We start from the raw sequence: 21,218 nt of genomic DNA, 5'->3' as shown, positions 1-21,218 counted from the left end.
GACTATAGTGAGCGCTGCCGTCAGCCTGTTTTCCCCTTGTCTGTCCCATCATTATCAGCCCCATCCACATTTGCTATTACTAAATCTGGGAAAGTTGTGGGATTATCTTTTGCCACAGAGAGTTGTTGGCGTCACATTTTTTTCCCAGGATCAGATTTAAGTTAAACATTTATCATAGTGTTTCTCTGAAAAAATCCATTAAAGCTTTCAGCATTTCATCGCTATCCAAGCAAAGTGGTAAAATCACATCCCAAACTGTGTGAGGATGGTCCCACCTGTTGGGAAGATCCGACTTCAGGTGACGGCGACATTGCCCCGTGACCTCTTCCCGCCAGCGCTTCTTGCACGCTGGGTCCTGCTCACTCAGTGCTCTTCATGTTTAGAGCAGATATGTGTACGACACAGTGTAACGAACGCAGACGAGAGCGAGGAAGAAACTGTTCAGCCTGTAAACCGGAAAAGCTTCCCCAACATTGTAGATCGTACACAAGGACCCACAGCACAGGGGTGCCTTCCCTGTACTGAATTTACAGGGTATTTAGCAAAAAAGCATTAAGCTACTTACTGGTAGCGGCATTTTTCGGAGGCCCATGACAGCACTACGAGAGAGGGGATCCGCCCTTCAGGAACAGGAAACCTACAGATACAAAAGGGCGGTACCTCTCCCCATGCATCAGTTGTATATTAGAGCCTGAGAGGACTACCGCGGTTAGTAGCACACAAACATACATTATATACAGTTTATGTCCAAAAATAATCAATCATAATGAACTATATACCACACGTGAGATCTATCTATCTCATTATATACATTATGGGAAGTGCAACCCCCACGTGAATAGGGAGGGAACTAAGGGTGCTGTCATGGGCCTCCGAAAAATGCCGCTACCAGTAAGTAGCTTAATGCTTTATTCGGACTCCCATGACAGCACTACGAGAGAATTACAGAGATGTAAACTACCTTAGGGAGGGACTATAGCCTGTAGCACCCTTAACCCGAAGGTGAGATCAGAAGAGAACCCCAAGTCCAACCTATAGTGCTTGAAAAAGGTGGAAGGGGATGACCACGTAGCTGCCTTACATATCTGGTCGATGGAAACTCCAGATCTCTCAGCCCAGGATGCAGCCATGGCCCGAGTGGAATGTGCCCTCAGATTCTGCGGAGCTGGACCTCCACCTGCAGTATAAGCCAGAGAGATAGCCTCCCTAATCCACTTCGCTAGCGTGTACTTCGACACTCTAAGACCTTTCCTGGGACCTTGGAAAGATAGAAACAACGCCTCCTCTCTCTTCCAAGCATCAGTGACTGATATATATTCTAAGAGACATCTCCTAACATCTAACGTATGGAGTAACTCCTCTTTGGAATTAGAAGGATTAGGGAGAAATGATGGTAGAACTATCTCCTGAGATCTATGAAATTCTGAGGCCACTTTTGGTAAGTAAGCTGGATCTGGTCTGAGGACTACCCTGTCCTGTAGAAACTCTGTATAGGGGGACAGCCTAGAAAGAGCCTGTATGTCTCCTACCCTACGAGCAGATGTAATTGCCACCAAAAATGCTGTTTTGAGGGATAGTAATTTAAGTGAGGCTGAATGTAAAGGCTCAAACGGTTCTTTAGTCAAGGCTGAGAGGACTAGGTTAAGATCCCAAGGCATTGACCTATTCCTGTGTATAGGTCTGGATCTACTAGCTGCTTTGATGAACCTTGATACCCAATAATTACCAGCAATGTTGCAAGAAAATAAGGCCCCTAGGGCTGAGACTTGTACTTTTAGCGTACTCGTGGATAGATTTAGCTCTAGCCCTCTCTGCAGGAATTCTAGAATCTGGTTGATTGGTAAACCCTCTTCGATATTAAAATTTGAAGAGGCCAGAAACTTCCTCCAAGTTCTAGAGTAGATCTTAGTTGTTATGAGTTTTCTACTCTTCATAAGGGTATCAATGAGATTTGGAGAAAATCCTCTGTTTTTTAACAGTGACCTTTCAAAGACCATGCCGTCAAATGTAGACCCTTCACTTGTGGATGGTTGATCGGACCTTGATGAAGTAGGTCCGGGATGTCTGGCAGTACCCAGGGGTCTTCCACCGACATGGTCCTGAGCCAGGAGAACCAAGCCCTTCGGGGCCAGAACGGAGCAATCAGTATGATTCTCGCTTGATCCTCCCTTATCTTTCTGACCACCAGAGGCAACAGGTTTAGCGGGGGAAACGCATAAGCCAACCGGAAATCCCATCTGATCAGGAAGGCATCCACTACCAGCGGATATTCCCTGGGATTCAAGGAACAGAATTTTTTCGTTTTTCTGTTGTCCTTGTTGGCAAATAGGTCCACCTCTGGATGACCCCACCTGCGGACAATCTGGTTGAAGATTTTTGTGTTCAGAGACCACTCTCCTTGTCTTAAGGTGTTTCGACTTAGAAAGTCCGCCTTTATATTTTCCTTCCCTTTTATATGTACTGCTGCTAAAGATAGAAAATGATTTTCCGCTATCTGGAGCAGGCGGTCCGCTATTTCCATCAGGGACTCGGAGCGTGTTCCACCTTGGTGATTCACGTAGGCCACTGCCACCTGATTGTCGGAGAGGATTTTGACATGGTGACCCTGTAGATACACGAGGAGTTCCTTAATTGATAATTCAATCGCCAACAACTCCTTTTGATTAGAAGAGGCTGATGTTTGGGGGTCCCATAGACCCTGGACTACCACGTCACCCATGTGTGCCCCCCACCCTGTGGGGCTGGCGTCCGTCGTAACTACCCGAGTCACTTGAGTCACCCAGGGAACTCCTGCTGACAGATTGTCTTCCCTTAGCCACCATCTAAGAGATGTCAGAACCTCTGGACTCAATGTCATCTGACCCTGCAAGGAACCCTGTAAGACTCTGTCATAATTCAGTACGTCAAACTGTAAAGGTCTGGAGTGGAACTGGGCCCAACGGACGGCGGGAATACAGGAAGTTAGGGAACCTAACAAGGACATAGCCTGTCTAAGAGTCATGGTTGGTTCTTTAATTGCTTTTAATACCTGTTGTTGGATATGGCGCAGTTTATCAGTTGGAAGACAGCATTGTTGGGACTCGGAATCTAACAGCAGACCTAGGAATCTCTGGTTTTTTAGGGGTTGTAATCGGGATTTTTCATAATTCACGATCCAGCCCAGATTCTCTAGCTTAGATATAGCTGTTTTTACCTGAGCAAGGCAATGGTCTGCTGAGTTCCCAACTATCAGGAAATCATCCAGATAAGGGATTATGAGGATATCAGATTCACGTAAATGCGCCATGACCTCCGCAACTACTTTAGTGAATACTCGGGGAGACGTTGAGAGGCCGAAGGGAAGGGCTCTAAATTGAAAATGTCGAACAATACCCCCCATAGACACCGCCACACGTAGAAACCTCTGAAAGTTTTCATGGATAGGAACATGATAATACGCATCTTTTAAGTCCACAACTACCATGAAGCAGTGTTTGAACAACATTTTAATTGCAGAGCTGATTGACTCCATTTTAAATGTGGCTTTAACCAGGTATTCATTCAGGGATTTAAGGTTAATGATAGTCCTAAATGATCTGTCTGGTTTCTGGATCAGAAAAAGGGGAGAGTAGAATCCACTCCCTCTTTCTGACTCTGGAACTTCAATCAGCACGTTTTTGAGGCATAAACTCACAACTTCTGCCTCCAAAGCCGTCTGTTCAATAGTGGAGGAACGTAAGGGGGTTAACATAAATTTATCCCGAGGCCAGTGAATAAATTCTAATTTCAGACCTTCTGAAATAATACCTCGGACCCAGTCACTATTTGAGATGTTAGACAACTGATGCATGGGGAGAGGTACCGCCCTTTTGTATCTGTAGGTTTCCTGTTCCTGAAGGGCGGATCCCCTCTCTCGTAGTGCTGTCATGGGAGTCCGAATAAATATAGAATAGTAAAATGATTTAAAAAAAAAACAAAAAACACGGTGTTTTATTAATCTTTCATTGTATTCTCTAAAAGATTGCACAGGTCGTATGACAAGTCCACAGATAATGTACAGATTAAAGAAAAAAATTATTTACATTTTAAAATGATACAAGTGCAAAGGAGAAGAGTTCGGCAACCAGACCGGGAGACAGGTGCGCTCCATGTAAAGTTAGTGTTCCTGAATGATAAAATACAGGAGACACCCCTGTCTGGGCAGCTGATGCAGGGCGGTCGTCTGCTCCGGATGGGGATAGCAGCAGAGGGGTTAGCAAAGTAAGGTCACATAACCGCAGGAGGTGGAAGCTTTGGAAAGGAAATGGACCCAAAATATCCACCATTCACAGAACCATGGACGTGTCATCAGAAGACCCCACACCGGGACCCCCAGGAGCTGTATCAGCTATAGAAGAATCACTGTTACCTAAGCTATGCAGAAAACAGATCTGCGCTCCTCACACCGGCCGTCCATACACCGGATGCTATTTCCCAGGGGGGTGGTCATGGTGCATTTCTGGGGTGTATGTAAGAAGGACGATCATTACCCAAAGATGAAGTAATGCCTGTAAGAAAAGCAAGAAAGTCAGAAAGTGGAAGTGTGACAACGTCGCCTTGGCTCCGAACGTATATGCGTCATACAGAGGGATTAGCCGCTGTACAGAATAAAAATGCTTTAATAACATGTTCCATACTTGTGCTATTGGATTACTGCACCAGGCGGCTTCTTGAAAGCTGCCGTCAATTGTCAGCAATGATGACAGACTAGGAGCAAAGGCCTAAGAGACAACAATGCCTGGCACAGCTGTCTTTTCAAGCTGAATGCTGGGTCCAGTCTCTACACCTAATGCAAGTATGGATCATGGATTAAGGGCATAAATGAGGCCTTTGTGGCCAGGCAGGAATGGCGGTCTATATACAGTGGAAATCTCAGGTTCTGGGAGTCTATTGAACCCAGTCATTTAACATCACAATTCCCCTTGTTATCAGCACCTCCATCTCTTTCTCGATCGCCTTTAGGATAAATTACTATCTTGTCATTATTTTCTGTACAATTTAAGTTAAAAGACTTCTCCCATCTGAGACATTCATGGCTTCTCGACCAGATATGTCTGAATATCTCATGCAGGTTCTCTGCAATTTTCAAAATTGCCCCTTCTGCAATCCTGACATTGTTCAAAGAGTCCCCGTTTTCCAGACAGATGTGAATAGTCCCAACGCAGAAACCCATATTTAAAGAGTTTTAAGCTTTTAGAGAAGTGGCCCCCAAACAATAAGCTACAGGTAAAGATCCCACTACAGCTAGTACCCTCCCGAATTCAGTGTGGGCCCCTCGCTGGTGCTCTGGGCCCTGCATTTTGACTGCAGCGGTGAAGCCACTACAGGGCAGTCAGTCAATCACCACTCTCACGACATTCATATCAGTGGAGCCACCGAGCTCAGTGACTGGCTGCAGCGGTGATGCGAGTTGTCGGTGTCATCACAGCTGCAGCCAGAACACCAGGACCAGAAAAATCAGCATGGAGACAGTACTGGACTTGATGAGGCGCGTACGAGGTGTAAATATTTATCTAGACTTTGATCTTTTGGGACCACGTGTCTTCAAGTGATAAACGTGTTTAATGGACATTTATATCAGATTTACAGTATATCCTTATGCTATAAATGCCCTACACAAGAACCACTATAAGGATTTACTTTAAAAAAAAAAAACAAAACCCCCTGAAAAATACTTACCATATAAATAATAATAAATACCCGGGCAATGGGATATCGACGTAAGAATACCCCGAGTCGGATGCTGGGAAGAAAAAGAAATCTGTCAATTTAAGAGGCGGGGAACAAAGCGATAAAGCAGAGTGACTTATCCACAGCCTTAAAGGGAACCTGTCACCTGAATTTGGCGGGACTGGTTTTGGGTCATATGGGCGGAGTTTTCGGGTGTTTGATTCACCCTTTCCTTACCCACTGGCTGCATGCTGGCTGCAATAGTGGATTGAAGTTCATTCTCTGTCCTCCATAGTACACGCCTGCACAAGGCAAGATTGCTTTGTGCAGGCGTGTACTATGGAGGACAGAGAATGAACTTCAATCCAATATTGCAGCCAGCAGGTAAGGAAAGGGTGATTCAAACACCCGAAAACTCCGCCCATATGACCCAAAACCAGTCCCGCCAAATTCAGGTGACAGAGTCCCTTTAATGTAGAAGTACTAACATTACACCACAGCAGTGATCCCCAAATTTAAGATATTTCACCTTAAGAGCAAACATTCAGCTGTGAGACTGATTCTGCACTATATCCTGAAGCTGATATGAAAGAGGTGGTCTACATTCAGTAAAAACACCCCCAAAGTGTGCAAGAACCTACAATAAGCTCAGCAGGTAGTCTCCCTCCCGGGGTGTAGCACCGGCCTCCTACCGCTGCTGCAGTAACGTCATCCACAGTGCAGGTCACCGCTCTATCCGGAGCTCAGCGTCGCGGCCACCTCTGACCGAGCGTCGAGCACGGCGACCGACTACAGCGGTGATGTGACACCGGGACTGAAGTAATGGTGAAAAGATGGTGCTGGACTGAGGGGGGCGAGGACCTGATGAGTCAGTTATTGTATGCCAGTTACACACTGTGGAGACAACTTTACTGAAAGTGAACACCCCTGTAATATATGGATCCTGCTCCTGGCAGTCTGCAATATCCAGTGCTGAGCTAGCAAGTGATACTTGTACAAGAAATACTTTGGCTTTTTTTGTCTTTTATTGTCATTTCAAACCCTCTTCCTGTTGTCAATGAATAAAAGAATTTCATTTTACAACTTGGGTCTGAATGCAGAAAAAAAAAAAAAAAAAAAGAACAAACACTAAGTTGCAGAAGTTTTCCATAATATAATAATACAGCATCTCCATATGGGAAGGTGATGTGTACCTGAACTTGTCAATAGTGCTGGCAGCTTTCCGGACCTTTCCGTACATTCCTGCGATGTTTGTGTCCGCATCACTGAACAGGACTGGAACATTTCTTAATCGAGCGCCTATAAAGTGAAGGGAGAAGGTAGATAACTCGTGCATCCACAAGATCGAGGTTTATAAATCTCCCCACAGACGTCAAGTCTACGTACTGTCCCCGCTGTCCACGGCGGCCATATTTATGGTGGAGCCGCTGCTGCCCTGCACGCTCTTCAGCTGATGCTCCAGCCTCTCCAGCTGATAGACCAGCGAGTTCTTCTCTGTGCTCAGGCTCTCCAGTACCGTCTGCTTCTGGATCAGGGTCTCTGTCAGCTGGTGCAGCCGGTTCTCCAGCTCGCTCTCACTGCTGCTGCTTAACGCTTTGTTGGTGAGCTGCGTGGAGGGATTATAGCAAGGACAGACAAGCTGTATATGCAGCTGCCAGAGAGCGGAGAGGGACCCACTGCCACCATGGACTAATCTATCATCAGCTACAAGGGACCCATTTACCGTTCCTCCACCGCAGTCCTCTACCCTTTTGTGGCCGCATCCTCCAATATATAAGGTGTTGTATTCGACAACTATAATGTAGAATTACAAGCCAGCCATTGTTGTGGCGGACACCGAAGATGCCAGAGAGGACAACCATCCTCAATTATGTCCTCCTGCCCAAATAGTCTTCAGACAACCCATTTAATTATACTCCTTCATGTCTTTGTCCAATTTTTGTTATCAGCGTTGTTGTAATTTACTCAGACAGAAGCAGACGAGGGCAATACCTGATTTCTGAGTTTCTGGATTTCATCCTCTCGGTCTCTGATCCTTCCCTGCAAAGTATTCTTTGTCCTGTACAGATCCTCCTGTGTATACTGCAATTCCTGGAAGCCGAGGAAATGAAACAATGCAAACTATCAACTCCCCCGTGCTGATGACACATTACTGAAACCGCACACGTCCCCTCAGTGTTCACTGCGTCCTGCAGATGTCGGCTCCTAATAACTGAGTGTTTACCTGTTTTTGGCGCTCAAGTTCTGCCTCCAGTTCCTGCTTTGCTCTTCTCTGGTCGGCAATCTGCTCCTGAAGATCCTGAAGCTGTTCCCGGGCCGACTCTGCTTCACTCATCTGCTGCGTCTCCAGATCCTGCAAGGGATCAAATAAATACAATGTAAAAAGCTAGAAAATGGAATCTTGTAAGACAAAACGTCCTCGAACATTAAACAAGCTGCATTCTCAGTGAGGTCACCGCTGATCTCTAGTGATGGATAGGAGGCATTCTCAGTGATGTCACCGCTGATCTCTAGTGATGGATAGGAGGCATTCTCAGTGATGTCATCGCTGATCTCTAGTGATGGATAGGAGGCATTCTCAGTGATGTCATCGCTGATCTCTAGTGATGGATAGGAGGCATTCTCAGTGATGTCACCGCTGATCTCTAGTGATGGATAGGAGGCATTCTCAGTGAGGTCACCGCTGATCTCTAGTGATGGATAGGAGGCATTCTCAGTTATATCACCGCTGATCTCTAGTGATGGATAGGGGGCATTCTCAGTGAGGTCACCGCTGATCTCTAGTGATGGATAGGAGGCATTCTCAGTGAGGTCACCGCTGATCTCTAGTGATGGATAGGAGGCATTCTCAGTGATGTCACCGCTGATCTCTAGTGATGGATAGGAGGCATTCTCAGTGAGGTCACCGCTGATCTCTAGTGATGGATAGGAGGCATTCTCAGTGATGTCACCGCTGATCTCTAGTGATGGATAGGGGGCATTCTCAGTGAGGTCACCGCTGATCTCTAGTGATGGATAGGAGGCATTCTCAGTGAGGTCACCGCTGATCTCTAGTGATGGATAGGAGGCATTCTCAGTGATGTCACCGCTGATCTCTAGTGATGGATAGGAGGCATTCTCAGAGATGTTACCACTGATCTCTCTTACTCTCACCTGTAGCTCAGTCTTTAGTTGCTGTATTTGGGTCAGAAGTTTTTGGATCTCTTCTCTCTGCAGGTCTCGCTCGTGCCTCATCTCCTCCAGTTCCATGCTGTTGGCCGTGTGACTGTCTAGTCCTTCTATGCCAGACCCTTCCTTTAGACTGTTGATCAATTTTTCCTTGGACTGTGGAAAAGTTTAGAAAAATAACAGCAGGGTTATCTATTGCAACCATGAACATCTCAATATATACCCAGATAACTTGTGATAACTAGGAAATTCCCACTGCAGAATGACCAACCCTCCCGTATTGTACAGCGATTGCCGCTGCCGTCCTGCCTGTACCTGTAGGATGCGCGTTGCCTTTTGTTTGTAATCCGCCATTTCCTGTTTCATGGTCTCTGAGGCAGATTTTGCAGCCTTCAGTTGTTGCTGTAGATCATCGCCTCTCTTCTTCTCCTCCATGTGCTTCTTTTCTGCAGCAATGACTGACTCGGCCAGGTTCTGGCGCTCTGCTTCCATCTTACTCAGACGAGTTGCAAATTCATTCTGAGGATTATATGGATAAAAACGAAGATCCAGAATGGTAGAGCACTTCTCTCCTTCATGTGATGGGTACATACATATTGGCTTGTATTTCATACCTGCATCTGTTGGAAACCATCTTGCTCCCTTTTCAGAGAGGCTTCTGCATCCCGCAGCCTCTCCTGCACAGTGTGCAATGCCTGGCTGTGCAGGCTGCTCCCTTCATTGTGGTCCTGCAGAATCCTGTCAATTATACACCAATACATGAAGATCTGCAGGTGGCAAGTAGCAGGCGACCCACAGAACCCCAACCTCATACCTGGACTTCTCATTCTGCATTTTCTCTAGGGCCTCCGTGCGGCTGCTCAGTAATTGGTCAGCTTCCTGCAACCGCACCTTCAGCACCGCAAGTTGGGAGTCTTTTGCAGCTATGGCCTCCGTCATGTCATCTACCTGAGCGCGGAGCTCCCTCGTCGTACGATCACTCTTGGAATTATCCCCATTCCACTTCTCTACCCGTTCCCGGGCTTCATTCAGTTCTGTAATGAAACAGTCTTATTATTCGTAACATTGACAACTCAAGTGCATGAACACATAGGGAATCGGGAGTAAGAGCAGCACTTCACTAGATGGAAATGTATGTAATCCCGGGGATATAACCGAGGCTCCATGGTCCCTCGTAAACGTCATCACATTTATAGTTCTGAGCGTGGCACTGCAATATCCCAGGCAAGTCACTCTGCATCACAGAGTTTAGCCTTTTATGACAGACCATCCTTTACTGCCACCAGCAAATCAATGTAATGCCAGGAATGAAGACTAAAGGGGTTCACTCCCCACAGCATAGTCCTGGCAATAAGACCCCATAAAGCCTCTTCACGTGAAGCATTGCCCATGTTGTCCCCATAAGGAGACTGGAATGGGGGTCTGTCTTCTTCAGCGAGGAGTCCCATTTTTGTCTTAGATGCAATCATGGCCAGAGATTGGTGAAGAGGCTTCACTGTACAGAGGGGGAATCTCACACTGGTCCTTAATTATTTATCACTAACATGGGTATTCCACCAAATGTTCTGCTAGTGTACTTTAATAAATTAATTGTTTTAGAGTTTATAAAGGGAACCGGTCACCCCCAAAAACGAGGGTGAGCTAAGCCCACCAGCATCAGGGGCTTATCTACAGCATTCTGGAATGCTGTAGATAAGGCCCCGATGTATCCTAAAAGATAAGGAAAAGAGGTTATATTATACTCAACCAGGGGCGGTCCCGGTCCGGTCCGATGGGTGTCACGATCCGATCCGGCGCCTCCCATCTTCATCAGATGACATCCTCTTCTGATCTTCATGCTGCGGCTCCGGTGCAGGCGTACTTGGTCTGCCCTGTTGAGGGCAGAGCAAAGTGCTGCAGTGCGCAGGCGCTGGGCCTCTCTGACCCTTCCCGGCGCCTGCGCACTGCAGTACTTTGCTCTTCCCTCAACAGGGCAGACAATGTACGCTTGCGCCAGAGCCACAGCGTGAAGACCAGAAGAGGACGTCATCCTATAAAGATGGGAGGTCCTGGACCGGAGCGCAACGCCCATCGGATCGGACCAGTATAATATAACCTATTTTTCTCATCTTTTAGGATACATCGGGGGCTTATCTACAGCATTCCAGAATGCTGTAGATAAGCCCCTGATGCTGGTGGGCTTAGCTCACCCTCGATTTTGGGGGGTGACAGGTTCCCTTTAAATAACTCTTTTTATAGGATATCTGACCTGCACAATTTTATCTTCTATAACGTCTGAGCACTTGCTGGTTAGGGGAGACTTTTCAAAATTTCTTGTGGTGTATCAAACAAGATGAAATGGCATATTGTGTAATAAAAAGGTCCTAGTGAAAATCTTGACTATCTTGTGAATATCGGGACGAGGATCAAAGCTGAAGATGCTTCCGGACGGCTCTTCCCAGCATTGCAACAGTGTCTCTAGCATATACATGACAGAAGACCTGTCAATCACCTGCTGAGCTGGGAAGAGCCGGCCGGGTGCAGTGCTAGAACAGTCTAATCTATGGCTATAGTTTCTGGACAGATTTTCTCTGCATATTTTATTATCTGAAATGCTCTTCGGTTTCAGAGAAAATACCTAGCTACAATCGTGCACCGAGGTTGCGATTTATGTTGCACTCTGTGGTTTGGGCATGAATCACCTGACCGATTCCATTTAAAGAAGGTTTTCCAAGATTCTGCTGACTAAACACACAGGATTTCTTTCTCCAGTCTCAGTCCTACGTGCTCAGTCAGCCGAGGAGATTTATTTCATCTGTTAGACACTTCACTGGCAACACCAGTGTGTGTACTTCCTCTGATAGTTGAGACACAGGTCTCGGGAGCTGTATTTCTTTAGACTGCAGCTTGGCAGACATGTAACTCAGTTGTGTTGCTGTTCCGATTATGATTCCCCCCCCTACATACACCTTTGTATAAATGTTTTTGGGTTTTTTTATACACACATTTTATAAAACGTGACACCCTGGATAATATTTCACTGTCATTTGAATCAAGATCTTATTCAATATTTTAGTTAATTAATTTATCTACATGTTATCATCCAGTGGCCTTAACATCGCATGCTATAAAGTCGTTGGGAGAGAATAATACTTGCCTACTTGTGCCCGAGGGTGAGGGTCTACACTACATACAGTACATTCATTCTTGGACAATGATGGAACTGTAGTGCACGCTATGTTCTTTGACTTCTCAAGTGCTTTCAATACCGTACAGCCGCCCTTACTACGTAATAAGCTGACTGATATGGCGGTAGATGAGGGGATGGTGAACTGGATAAACAACTACCTGACAGACAGCCCGCAGTTTGTAAGGATGGAGGAGGTGGTATCTGGCAGTGTACGGAGCAGTGTTGGAGCCCCCTAAAGTACAGTGCTGTCGCCCTTCCTCTTCACATTGTATACAGCTGACTTTCGGTATAAATTAGATCTGTCACCTCCAAAAATTCTCAGATGACTCAGTGATTGTAGGGGCCATTGTGGGGGACGAGGAATATAAAAGGGTGGGTTCTGACTTTGTTGATACATAGTTACATAGTTAGTAAGGCCGAAAAAACAGGATTTTTGGTTGCTTACCGTAAAATCTGTTTCTTGAAGCCTCCATTGGGGGACACAGGAACCATGGGTGTATGCTGCTGCCACTAGGAGGCTGACACTATGCAAATAAAAAAGTTAGCTCCTCCTCTGCAGTGTACACCCCACCGACTGGCATTATACTCTTCAGTTAGTGAGAAAGCAGTAGGAGATAATGAAACAAGGTTGAAAAACCATAACCACAAACTTGAGAACTGTAACGTGAGAACAGTCATAGAACAGATAACAACAGAAAACATTGGGAGGGTGCTGTGTCCCCCAATGGAGGCTTCAAGAAACAGATTTTACGGTAAGCAACCAAAAATCCTGTTTTCTTTATCGCCTCTCATTGGGGGACACAGGAACCATGGGACGTCCCAAAGCAGTCCCAAGGGCGGGAAAACGGACTTCCATCAGGTCAGAGGACTCACCACTGCCGCCTGCAGGATCCTTCTGCCTAGGCTGGCGTCCGCCGATGCGTAGGTATGGACCTTGTAAAATTTGGCGAACGTGTGGATGGAAGACCAAGTTGCTGCTTTGCAAAGCTGTAGGGCGGAAGCCCTGTGGTGCACCGCCCAGGAGGCGCCGACTGCCCGGGTAGAGTGAGCCTTAATCCCAGGAGGAGGCACTCTGTTCTTGACCCGGTAAGCCTCTAAAATTGCCGTTCTGATCCAGCGAGCAATAGTCGCTTTAGAAGCCGGCTGGCCTCTGCGTGTGCCATCAGGAATGACGAAAAAAGAATCCGTCTTCCGGAAAGAGGATGTTCTATCCAGATAAATCCTCACTGCCCTGACTAGGTCTAGCTTGTTCAACGATCGCTCCAGAGGATGAGTCGGAGCTGGACAAAAGGAAGGTAGAACGATGTCCTTGTTGAGGTGGAAGGTGGAAACCACCTTTGGAAGAAAAGAAGGTGGAGGTCGGAAGACCACCTTGTCCTGGTGAATGACCAAAAACGGAGGGCGGCAAGACAGTGCCGCCAGCTCGGAAACGCGGCGAATGGACGTGATGGCCACAAGAAAGGCCACCTTCCAAGATAAAACTGATAGAGGAATCTCCCTAAGAGGTTCAAAGGGAGAAACCTTCAAAACGTCCAGTACCAGGTTTAGGTCCCAAGCCTCCACAGGGGCCCTAAACGGCGGGACGGCGTGGGCTACCCCCTGAAAGAAGGTCTTAACCTGTGGCCGAGAGGCCAAGGTCTTCTGAAAGAGGATGGAAAGCGCAGAGACCTGACCCTTCAGGGAACTAAGAGCCAGGCCCGAATCCAGTCCTGCCTGAAGGAAGGCCAAAAGAGAAGGCAGAGAAAAAACCATAGGCGGCACGCGGTTGGACTCGCACCAACGGAAGTAGGCCTTCCAGGTGCGGTAGTAGATCCTGGAAGACGAAGGCTTCCGAGCCTGAATCATGGTGTGAATCACCCGGTCCGAAAGGCCAGACGCTCTTAGAACCGCGGTCTCAACAGCCACGCCGTTAAACTGAGCGACCGAGAATTCGGGTGGCAGATCGGACCCTGGGACAGCAGATCGGGCCTGTCTGGAAGGCACCAGGGAGCGTCCGCGAGAAGGTTGACGAGCTCCGCGAACCAAGCTCTCCTGGGCCAATCCGGGGCGATCAGGATGACCGTCACCCCTTCCGCTTTGATCTTCTTCAACAGTTTGGGAAGTAATGGAAGGGGTGGGAACAGGTAGGGCAGCTCGAACTGTGACCAAGGAATGGCCAGAGCATCGACGCCCACTGCGAGAGGATCGCGGGACCTGGAGACGAATTGCGGAACCTTCCTGTTGATTCGAGACGCCGTGAGATCCACATCCGGAGTTCCCCATCGAAGACAAATCTGATGGAAGACCTCCGGATGCAGGGACCATTCCCCCGCCGCGAGACCCTCGCGGCTGAGGAAGTCGGCGGCCCAGTTTTCTACGCCGGGGATATGCACCGCGGATATCACCGGAACCGTTGCCTCTGCCCAAAGGAGGATCTTGGATACCTCGGCAAGGGCCAAGGAGCTCCGAGTCCCCCCCTGATGGTTGACATATGCCACAGCCGTGGCGTTGTCCGTCTGGATCCGGACTGGAAGGCCCCTGAGGATCCTTTCCCAATGGCGGAGGGACAGAAAGATGGCCCGAATTTCGAGGACGTTGATCGGCAGCGCAGACTCCTGCGGCGACCAACGGCCCTGAACCGTCAGGTGGCGAAAAACCGCACCCCAGCCGATCAGGCTGGCATCCGTTGTCACCACCTGCCAGTGAACCGGAAGGAAGGACCTGCCCTGGGAGATGAGAGGAGACGTCAGCCACCAGTTGAGAGACCGCTTGACCCGAAAGGAGAGTCTGATCGGCCGATCCAGGGAGAAGACCGACCTGTCCCACTGAGACAGAATGGCTTGCTGAAGGGGTCGAGAATGGAATTGGGCGAAGGGAATCGCTTCCAAGGTAGCTACCATCCTCCCCAGAACCTTCATGGCCGATCGGAGGGAGGGAGGCCGAGGACCCTGGAGCAAGAGTATGTCCCGACAAAGGGTGGATCTCTTGTCTTTGGGAAGGAAGACTCTGGACTGACGAGTGTCGAAGAGCATGCCCAGAAAGATGATGCGCTGAGAAGGAATAAGGCAGGACTTCTTCCGGTTGACCACCCATCCGAAACGGGATAAGGTGTCGAGAACAATGGACAAGCTTTCGTGGGCCTGAGCAAAGGACGGAGCCTTGATGAGGATGTCGTCGAGGTATGGGAACAGGACCAAGCCTCTGACCCTCAAAATGGCCATCAGCGCCGCCATGATTTTCGTGAACACCCTTGGCGCGGTTGCGAGACCGAACGGCAGGGCGACGAACTGAAAATGATCTTGTTGCACTGCAAAGCGCAGGAAACGGTGATGTCCGGGAAATATTGGAACATGTAGGTAGGCGTCCTGGATATCTATAGAGCATAGAAATTCCTGAGCCTCCATGGAAGCAATTACTGAACGAAGGGATTCCATCCTGAAGTGTCTCAGGCGAACCCTCCTGTTCAGCAATTTGAGGTCCAGAATGGGACGAACCTTGCCGTCTTTTTTCGGTACCACAAAGAGGTTCGAGTAGAAACCCGTGTACCGTTCCTTTTCTGGGACGGGAACAATTACCCCGGATTTTAGCAGAGAAGCGATGGCTGCGAAGAAGCCCAGAAACAAAGCGGGATCTTTTGGAGGACGAGATTGGAAGAAACGATCCCTGGGTCGGGAGGCGAACTCTATTTTGTATCCCGAGGATACAACTTCCCTGACCCATGCATCCTCTACTGCGGAAATCCAGACGTCCCTGAAACGGAGAAGACGGCCCCCCAACCTGGGAGTTGGGCTGGAGTCTTGCCGAGAGTCATGCGGAAGTGGATCTTCCAGTCCTGGGCCTGGACGATCTACCCTGGGAATAGCGAGGACGCCAGGACGGAGTGGGCCTGAAGGACACCGCCTTCTTCTCTTGACGTGCCTGTGGCCTCTGTTGCTGCTGGGAAAAGGAGTTTGATGCAGCGAAGCGACGAAAAGGCCGAAACGAGCGAAACTGCCGTCTAGGGGGAGGGCGACGAGGTTTAGCCTGGGGGAGAAGGGAACTTGTGCCCCCAGTGGCGTCCTTAATGATCTGGTCCAGCTGGGAACCAAAGAGACGAGAGCCCTGGAAGGGCAGACTAGTGAGGGACTTTTTGGAGGACAAGTCCGCCTGCCAGGCCTTGAGCCAAACGGTCCGGCAGATGGCAACGGCATTGCTGGAAGCCTGAGCCGCACAAGAGGCGACATCCAGGGAGGCGGAAACCAGGTATTCACCCGCGTGGGAAATCTGGTTGGCAAGTTCCGCTAATTGCGCGGGAGGAGCCCCGTCCAGGATACCTCGCCGTAGATCCTTGGCCCATTTTGAGATGGATTTTGAAGCCCAAGTGGAAGCAAAGGCTGGGCATAGCGCTGCTGAAGCCGCTTCAAAGGCAGATTTCGCGAAGGATTCTATAACTCTGTCGTTAGAATCCTTCAGAGACGCTCCGCCGGACAGTGGAAGCACCGTGTTGGTGGACAGCCTGGAAACAGGGGGATCCACCGAGGGAGAGACCGTCCAATTGGCGGTAAGATCTGGTGAAAAAGGATATAACACCCCCAGGCGTTTTCCCCTCTGAAAACGTCTGGTCGGATTCTCTCTCTCTCTGGCCAGGATTTCCTCGAATTCAGGATGAGGAGCAAAAAATTTTGAAGGTGGTTTTGGCCCGTCTAAACGAAACCGCCTGATCTGCGGGTTCCGTAGAGGGATCCTTAATGCCACAGGTTTGGTTTATAGCCCGAATGAGGTTCTGGACCGACTCACTCATGGTGGCGATTTGGCTAGGATCCAGCTCCGAAATCTCCTCTGAGGGCGCATCAGATAAAGCCTCGCCTGACTCAGGGGAGGAGGAACGGTGCGACACCAACCGCGGGGGAGGGCCGGGCGGCGAGATGGAACGCGAAGAGGACTCAGACCGACGTTCCTGTCTGGACCTTTTGTAGCTTGGCAAGGAGGTCTCGGGTGGCGGTTCCTGCGACCCGCTGGCCACGGCAGGGGTCTGCAGGGGTAACCGATCCAGCGCGGACACCAAGGTTTGAGATACCCGTGTTAAATCGGCCACCGATTGTGACAGAGAGGCGGCCCAGCCTGGGATGGGGGGGATCACTCTCGGTGTAAAGGAAACGACGCACATTGAGGTAGATAAGGGTCTAATGAAAGACCCGTGTCCACCTCCTACTGACACTAAGCTAAAACTGAAGAGTATAATGCCAGTCGGTGGGGTGTACACTGCAGAGGAGGAGCTAACTTTTTTATTTGCATAGTGTCAGCCTCCTAGTGGCAGCAGCATACACCCATGGTTCCTGTGTCCCCCAATGAGAGGCGATAAAGAAAAGACATTTGTCCATCCAGTTCAGCCTATATTCCATCATAATAAATCCCCAGATCTACGTCCTTCTACAGAACTTAATTGTATGATACAATATTGTTCTGCTCCAGGAAGACATCCAGGCCTCTCTTGAACCCCTCGACTGAGTTCGCCATCACCACCTCCTCAGGCAAGCAATTCCAGATTTTCACTGCCCTAACAGTAAAGAATCCTCTTCTATGTTGGTGGAAAAACCTTCTCTCCTCCAGACGCAAAGAATGCCCCCTTGTGCCCGTCACCTTCCTTGGTATAAACAGATCCTCAGCGAGATATTTGTATTGTCCCCTTATATACTTATACATGGTTATTAGATCGCCCCTCAGTCGTCTTTTTTCTAGACTAAATAATCCTAATTTCGCTAATCTATCTGGGTATTGTAGTTCTCCCACCCCCTTTATTAATTTTGTTGCCCTCCTTTGTACTCTCTCTAGTTCCATTATATCCTTCCTGAGCACCGGTGCCCAAAACTGGACACAGTACTCCATGTGCGGTCTAACTAGGGATTTGTACAGAGGCAGTATAATGCTCTCATCATGTGTATCCAGACCTCTTTTAATGCACCCCATGATCCTGTTTGCCTTGGCAGCTGCTGCCTGGCACTGGCTGCTCCAGGTAAGTTTATCATTAGCTAGGATCCCCAAGTCCTTCTCCCTGTCAGATTTACCCAGTGGTTTCCCATTCAGTGTGTAATGGTGATATTGATTCCTTCTTCCCATGTGTATAACCTTACATTTATCATTGTTAAACCTCATCTGCCACCTTTCAGCCCAAGTTTCCAACTTATCCAGATCCATCTGTAGCAGAATACTATCTTCTCTTGTATTAACTGCTTTACATAGTTTTGTATCATCTGCAAATATCGATATTTTACTGTGTAAACCTTCTACCAGATCATTAATGAATATGATAAAGTGTTTCGTATCGTATGAAATATATTTAGACAGTTGAGTAATGTGTTTATTATTCATTCTCATGCCAATTCCCCTTCACACCACTGCTGGTTCCACAGACAGTGACTGAACCTTCTCTTCTGGCTAGAACTAGTAAAGAACGAAGGAGCTCAGATAACGTGTTATCCGAGTATCTTGGGCGTGCTCAAATAATATGTTCGAGCCACTGTGGCCGTTATCCGCAAAACATGCAGCCGCAGGGACTCGAACATATTATTCGAGCATGCCCAAGATACTCGGATAACACGTTATCCAAGCATATTCGCTGATCATTAGCTGGAACATCATGCGATCACTGAATCGAATCAGTAGCTGAAAAGCATCAACCCTGTGTCCAGTAATTGGCTGTAGTGTTCATATGTGGACATGGTGGTAAAGAACATCACCTATGCGTTGAGAGGTCATATGATGTCCAAATGGAAAAAGAAGGCTCAGGGGTCGGCAGCAATATGGAGGGAGTTTTATATGTATTACACTGGGCTTCAGCATTACCTTCTTGTGTCTCTTTCGAGCGCTGGATCAATCCTGCCATCTCCTGGTTCAGAGACTGAACTTCGCTCCTCAGCAGCTGATTCTCCAAGCGGAGATTGGACAGTTCTTGGGACTTCTGATCTCCATTTGTCTGGACAGGACCAGGGGTCGGTGCTGATGCTCCCGGGTCCAGTTTTTTGTCCTCTGGAGCAATTTGTACAGACTGTGACTTATTGAGATCACCTGAACAGTAACAGAAAAACAGTTACAATTAGTAAATCCTCCCTGGCCCTTCCTTTACCCTCTCCAAAAGAAATTAACAGTCACAAATGGTCTTTTCCTTTCTTCCCACAGCGCCAGCACAGTTTATAGGTATCTTGAAGAAAAGGGCACAACAGGATGGAGGAAAAATGCAGTATCCCCTTACTCTCTGCCCGCCTAGGTTTCATTACCGTGGGTCTTTGGGGTGAAGGCTTCAGGTGGTTTGACACTTTGCAGGTTACTTCTTTCGGACAGACTGACGGTGGCCGTCTCCTTGCTGCTCTCTCTCTTTGTCTCCAAGGCCCCATTGTGCCCTTTATCTGAGCTGTTGAGGAAATCAAATAGCAGTTCATCATCCGGCTCCGATTTCTTGCGTCTTACAAACTGGCTGGCCGTCCGCTGAGATGACGAGTTGGTGGAGACAGTGTGTGACACTTCTCTGCTCGTCCTCGTGGTGGATTTCACATTGGCCGTGCCGGCTAGCAGCGTGGCCTTCTGGTGTTTTATGTTATCAGCCGCTGAGGAGATGAAGCTGGACTTTCCAGAACTCTGACTCTTCTCTTGTGGTTTCTCTGGGAAATAGTCCGTGGAGCTCTCCAGAGTGGAGAAGCCATCTTTGCTGTTGCTTAAAGCAGTTGCTGCTCCTTGATCCACTAAGTTTAGGAGATCCTCCGCTCTACCGGCCAGATCAGAAAACCAAGACATGGCCGGAACAATGTGGTGGTCTTCAAGACTTCTAAATCATGACCTGAGAAAGAAAGCACAGGGACTGTCAGGGAATGCTGGGAGTTGTAGCTTTGCAGAATAACAAGAACAGAAAAACCTCAAATACTTCAGCATTTCTAAAATACTCTGGGGGGGGTGAGTGGGTTATTAGGACTGTGAGCCAAAATTATGGCAGAAAGTGGTTGCAAACCTTGGCATATTATGTATTTGTGCAGAGAAATTTATATATTCTCTTTGTCGTTGGAGTCACTGAGCATGATATGACTTGGATCCAACATTTGTCACTAGTTTTCCCAGCTGCAGATTATCTTTCAGTTGCCTTGGAGCTTGTGGTGAAGGCGAGCTGCTAAGAGGGATTTCTACTCTCCTGCCTCTATACAACAAGCGATCAGAAGCAGCAATGAAAACACTATACAGCAGTGCTGAGCAGTATTGCTGTGAATCCAGCTCCGAGGAGAGATGGAACACTTAGGGAGCAGACAGATGGCTGTATAGATCAGACTGCGATGCACGGACAGGCCCGTGGTGCTCCGAGTGTAACAGCTTCATATACTTCTATGCAGCCGTCGTGCTCAGGACAGCCACCAGACACTCTGAGGTCTGATTTACACGGCCATCTTGACTGTGCCCTTACTAGAAAGCAGTATCAGCATACTGGATATTATACAACAGTACTAAGCAGTGTAGCTGTGAATCCAGTAATAGCTCATGATAAACCATTTACTATCAGCTGCAGAACAATCCACATCTCCCTCTCCTGACTCTACATTGTCAAGTCCCAGTTACACCCGTGCTGATGGTTTGTTACAATGTATCAGTCTGCAGGGTAGACTGGATACAACTGTAACAAACTCTCAGCTATGAGGATTCCACTCACTGACAGCAAGCAGAGATTGTTCTAGACATAAGTGGTGGAACTCTGTGCTCAGTCGCTATGCATACGGCACAGTGACGGAATAAAAGGCAGCCATGGAGGGACCAAGGTGCTGATGCCGGTGCAGCAGGAGGAACCGGACCTGCAGAGGAAACAGCCTGGCATAGAAGAGAACGCACTGCTGGCGGGGACTTACCGGCTCCTCACTGCCTCCGCTCCGCCATCAGCTCCATCCCCCACCGGAGACGTGGACCCGGAACTGCTGGGACACGTCAGGTCCCCAAACAAGGTGCCCGCAGCGCTGCCTGACGGGGCCTGACAGCTCCGCGACTGCGGCCAGAGCGGCCCTGCCTGTCTGTACACGGAGGATCACCATAGAGACGAGGCAGCGCAGGGATAGAGAAGCCCTGCCAGTCTGTGCACAGAGACGAGCCCTACCATAGAGGCGTCGACAGCTGGCAGCTGCGGTCCTCCGTAGCCATAGAAACCACCAGCCTCTTTCCTTCAGCTTTCCAGTTTCTATACATCACTGAAAAATAAATGTGCAAAAAA

The 21,218-nt window shown here is 48.4% G+C and overlaps 1 protein-coding gene across 1 annotated transcript; it reads right to left on the bottom strand.

Moving 5' to 3' along the window:
- Positions 1-3,967: 3,967 nt before the first annotated feature.
- Positions 3,968-21,048, bottom strand: GOLGA5 (golgin A5). The gene is made up of 13 exons (XM_069737015.1): positions 20,863-21,048; positions 19,258-19,814; positions 18,827-19,048; positions 9,671-9,890; positions 9,471-9,594; positions 9,172-9,375; positions 8,842-9,012; positions 7,913-8,041; positions 7,681-7,779; positions 7,075-7,294; positions 6,882-6,987; positions 5,698-5,761; positions 3,968-4,526 (listed from the first exon to the last, which is right to left on the bottom strand). Exons 2-13 carry the CDS (start codon positions 19,769-19,771, stop codon positions 4,446-4,448), a joined length of 2,154 nt encoding a protein of 717 aa, XP_069593116.1. The 5' UTR covers positions 19,772-19,814; positions 20,863-21,048; the 3' UTR covers positions 3,968-4,445.
- Positions 21,049-21,218: the final 170 nt, after the last annotated feature.

The sequence above is a fragment of the Ranitomeya imitator genome, chromosome 1 (assembly GCF_032444005.1).
Source record: "Ranitomeya imitator isolate aRanImi1 chromosome 1, aRanImi1.pri, whole genome shotgun sequence".
In the NCBI taxonomy this organism is placed as follows: Eukaryota; Metazoa; Chordata; class Amphibia; order Anura; family Dendrobatidae; genus Ranitomeya; species Ranitomeya imitator.
Note: the sequence above shows the minus strand (reverse complement) of the source record. Positions and strands in the feature narration are given on the sequence as shown.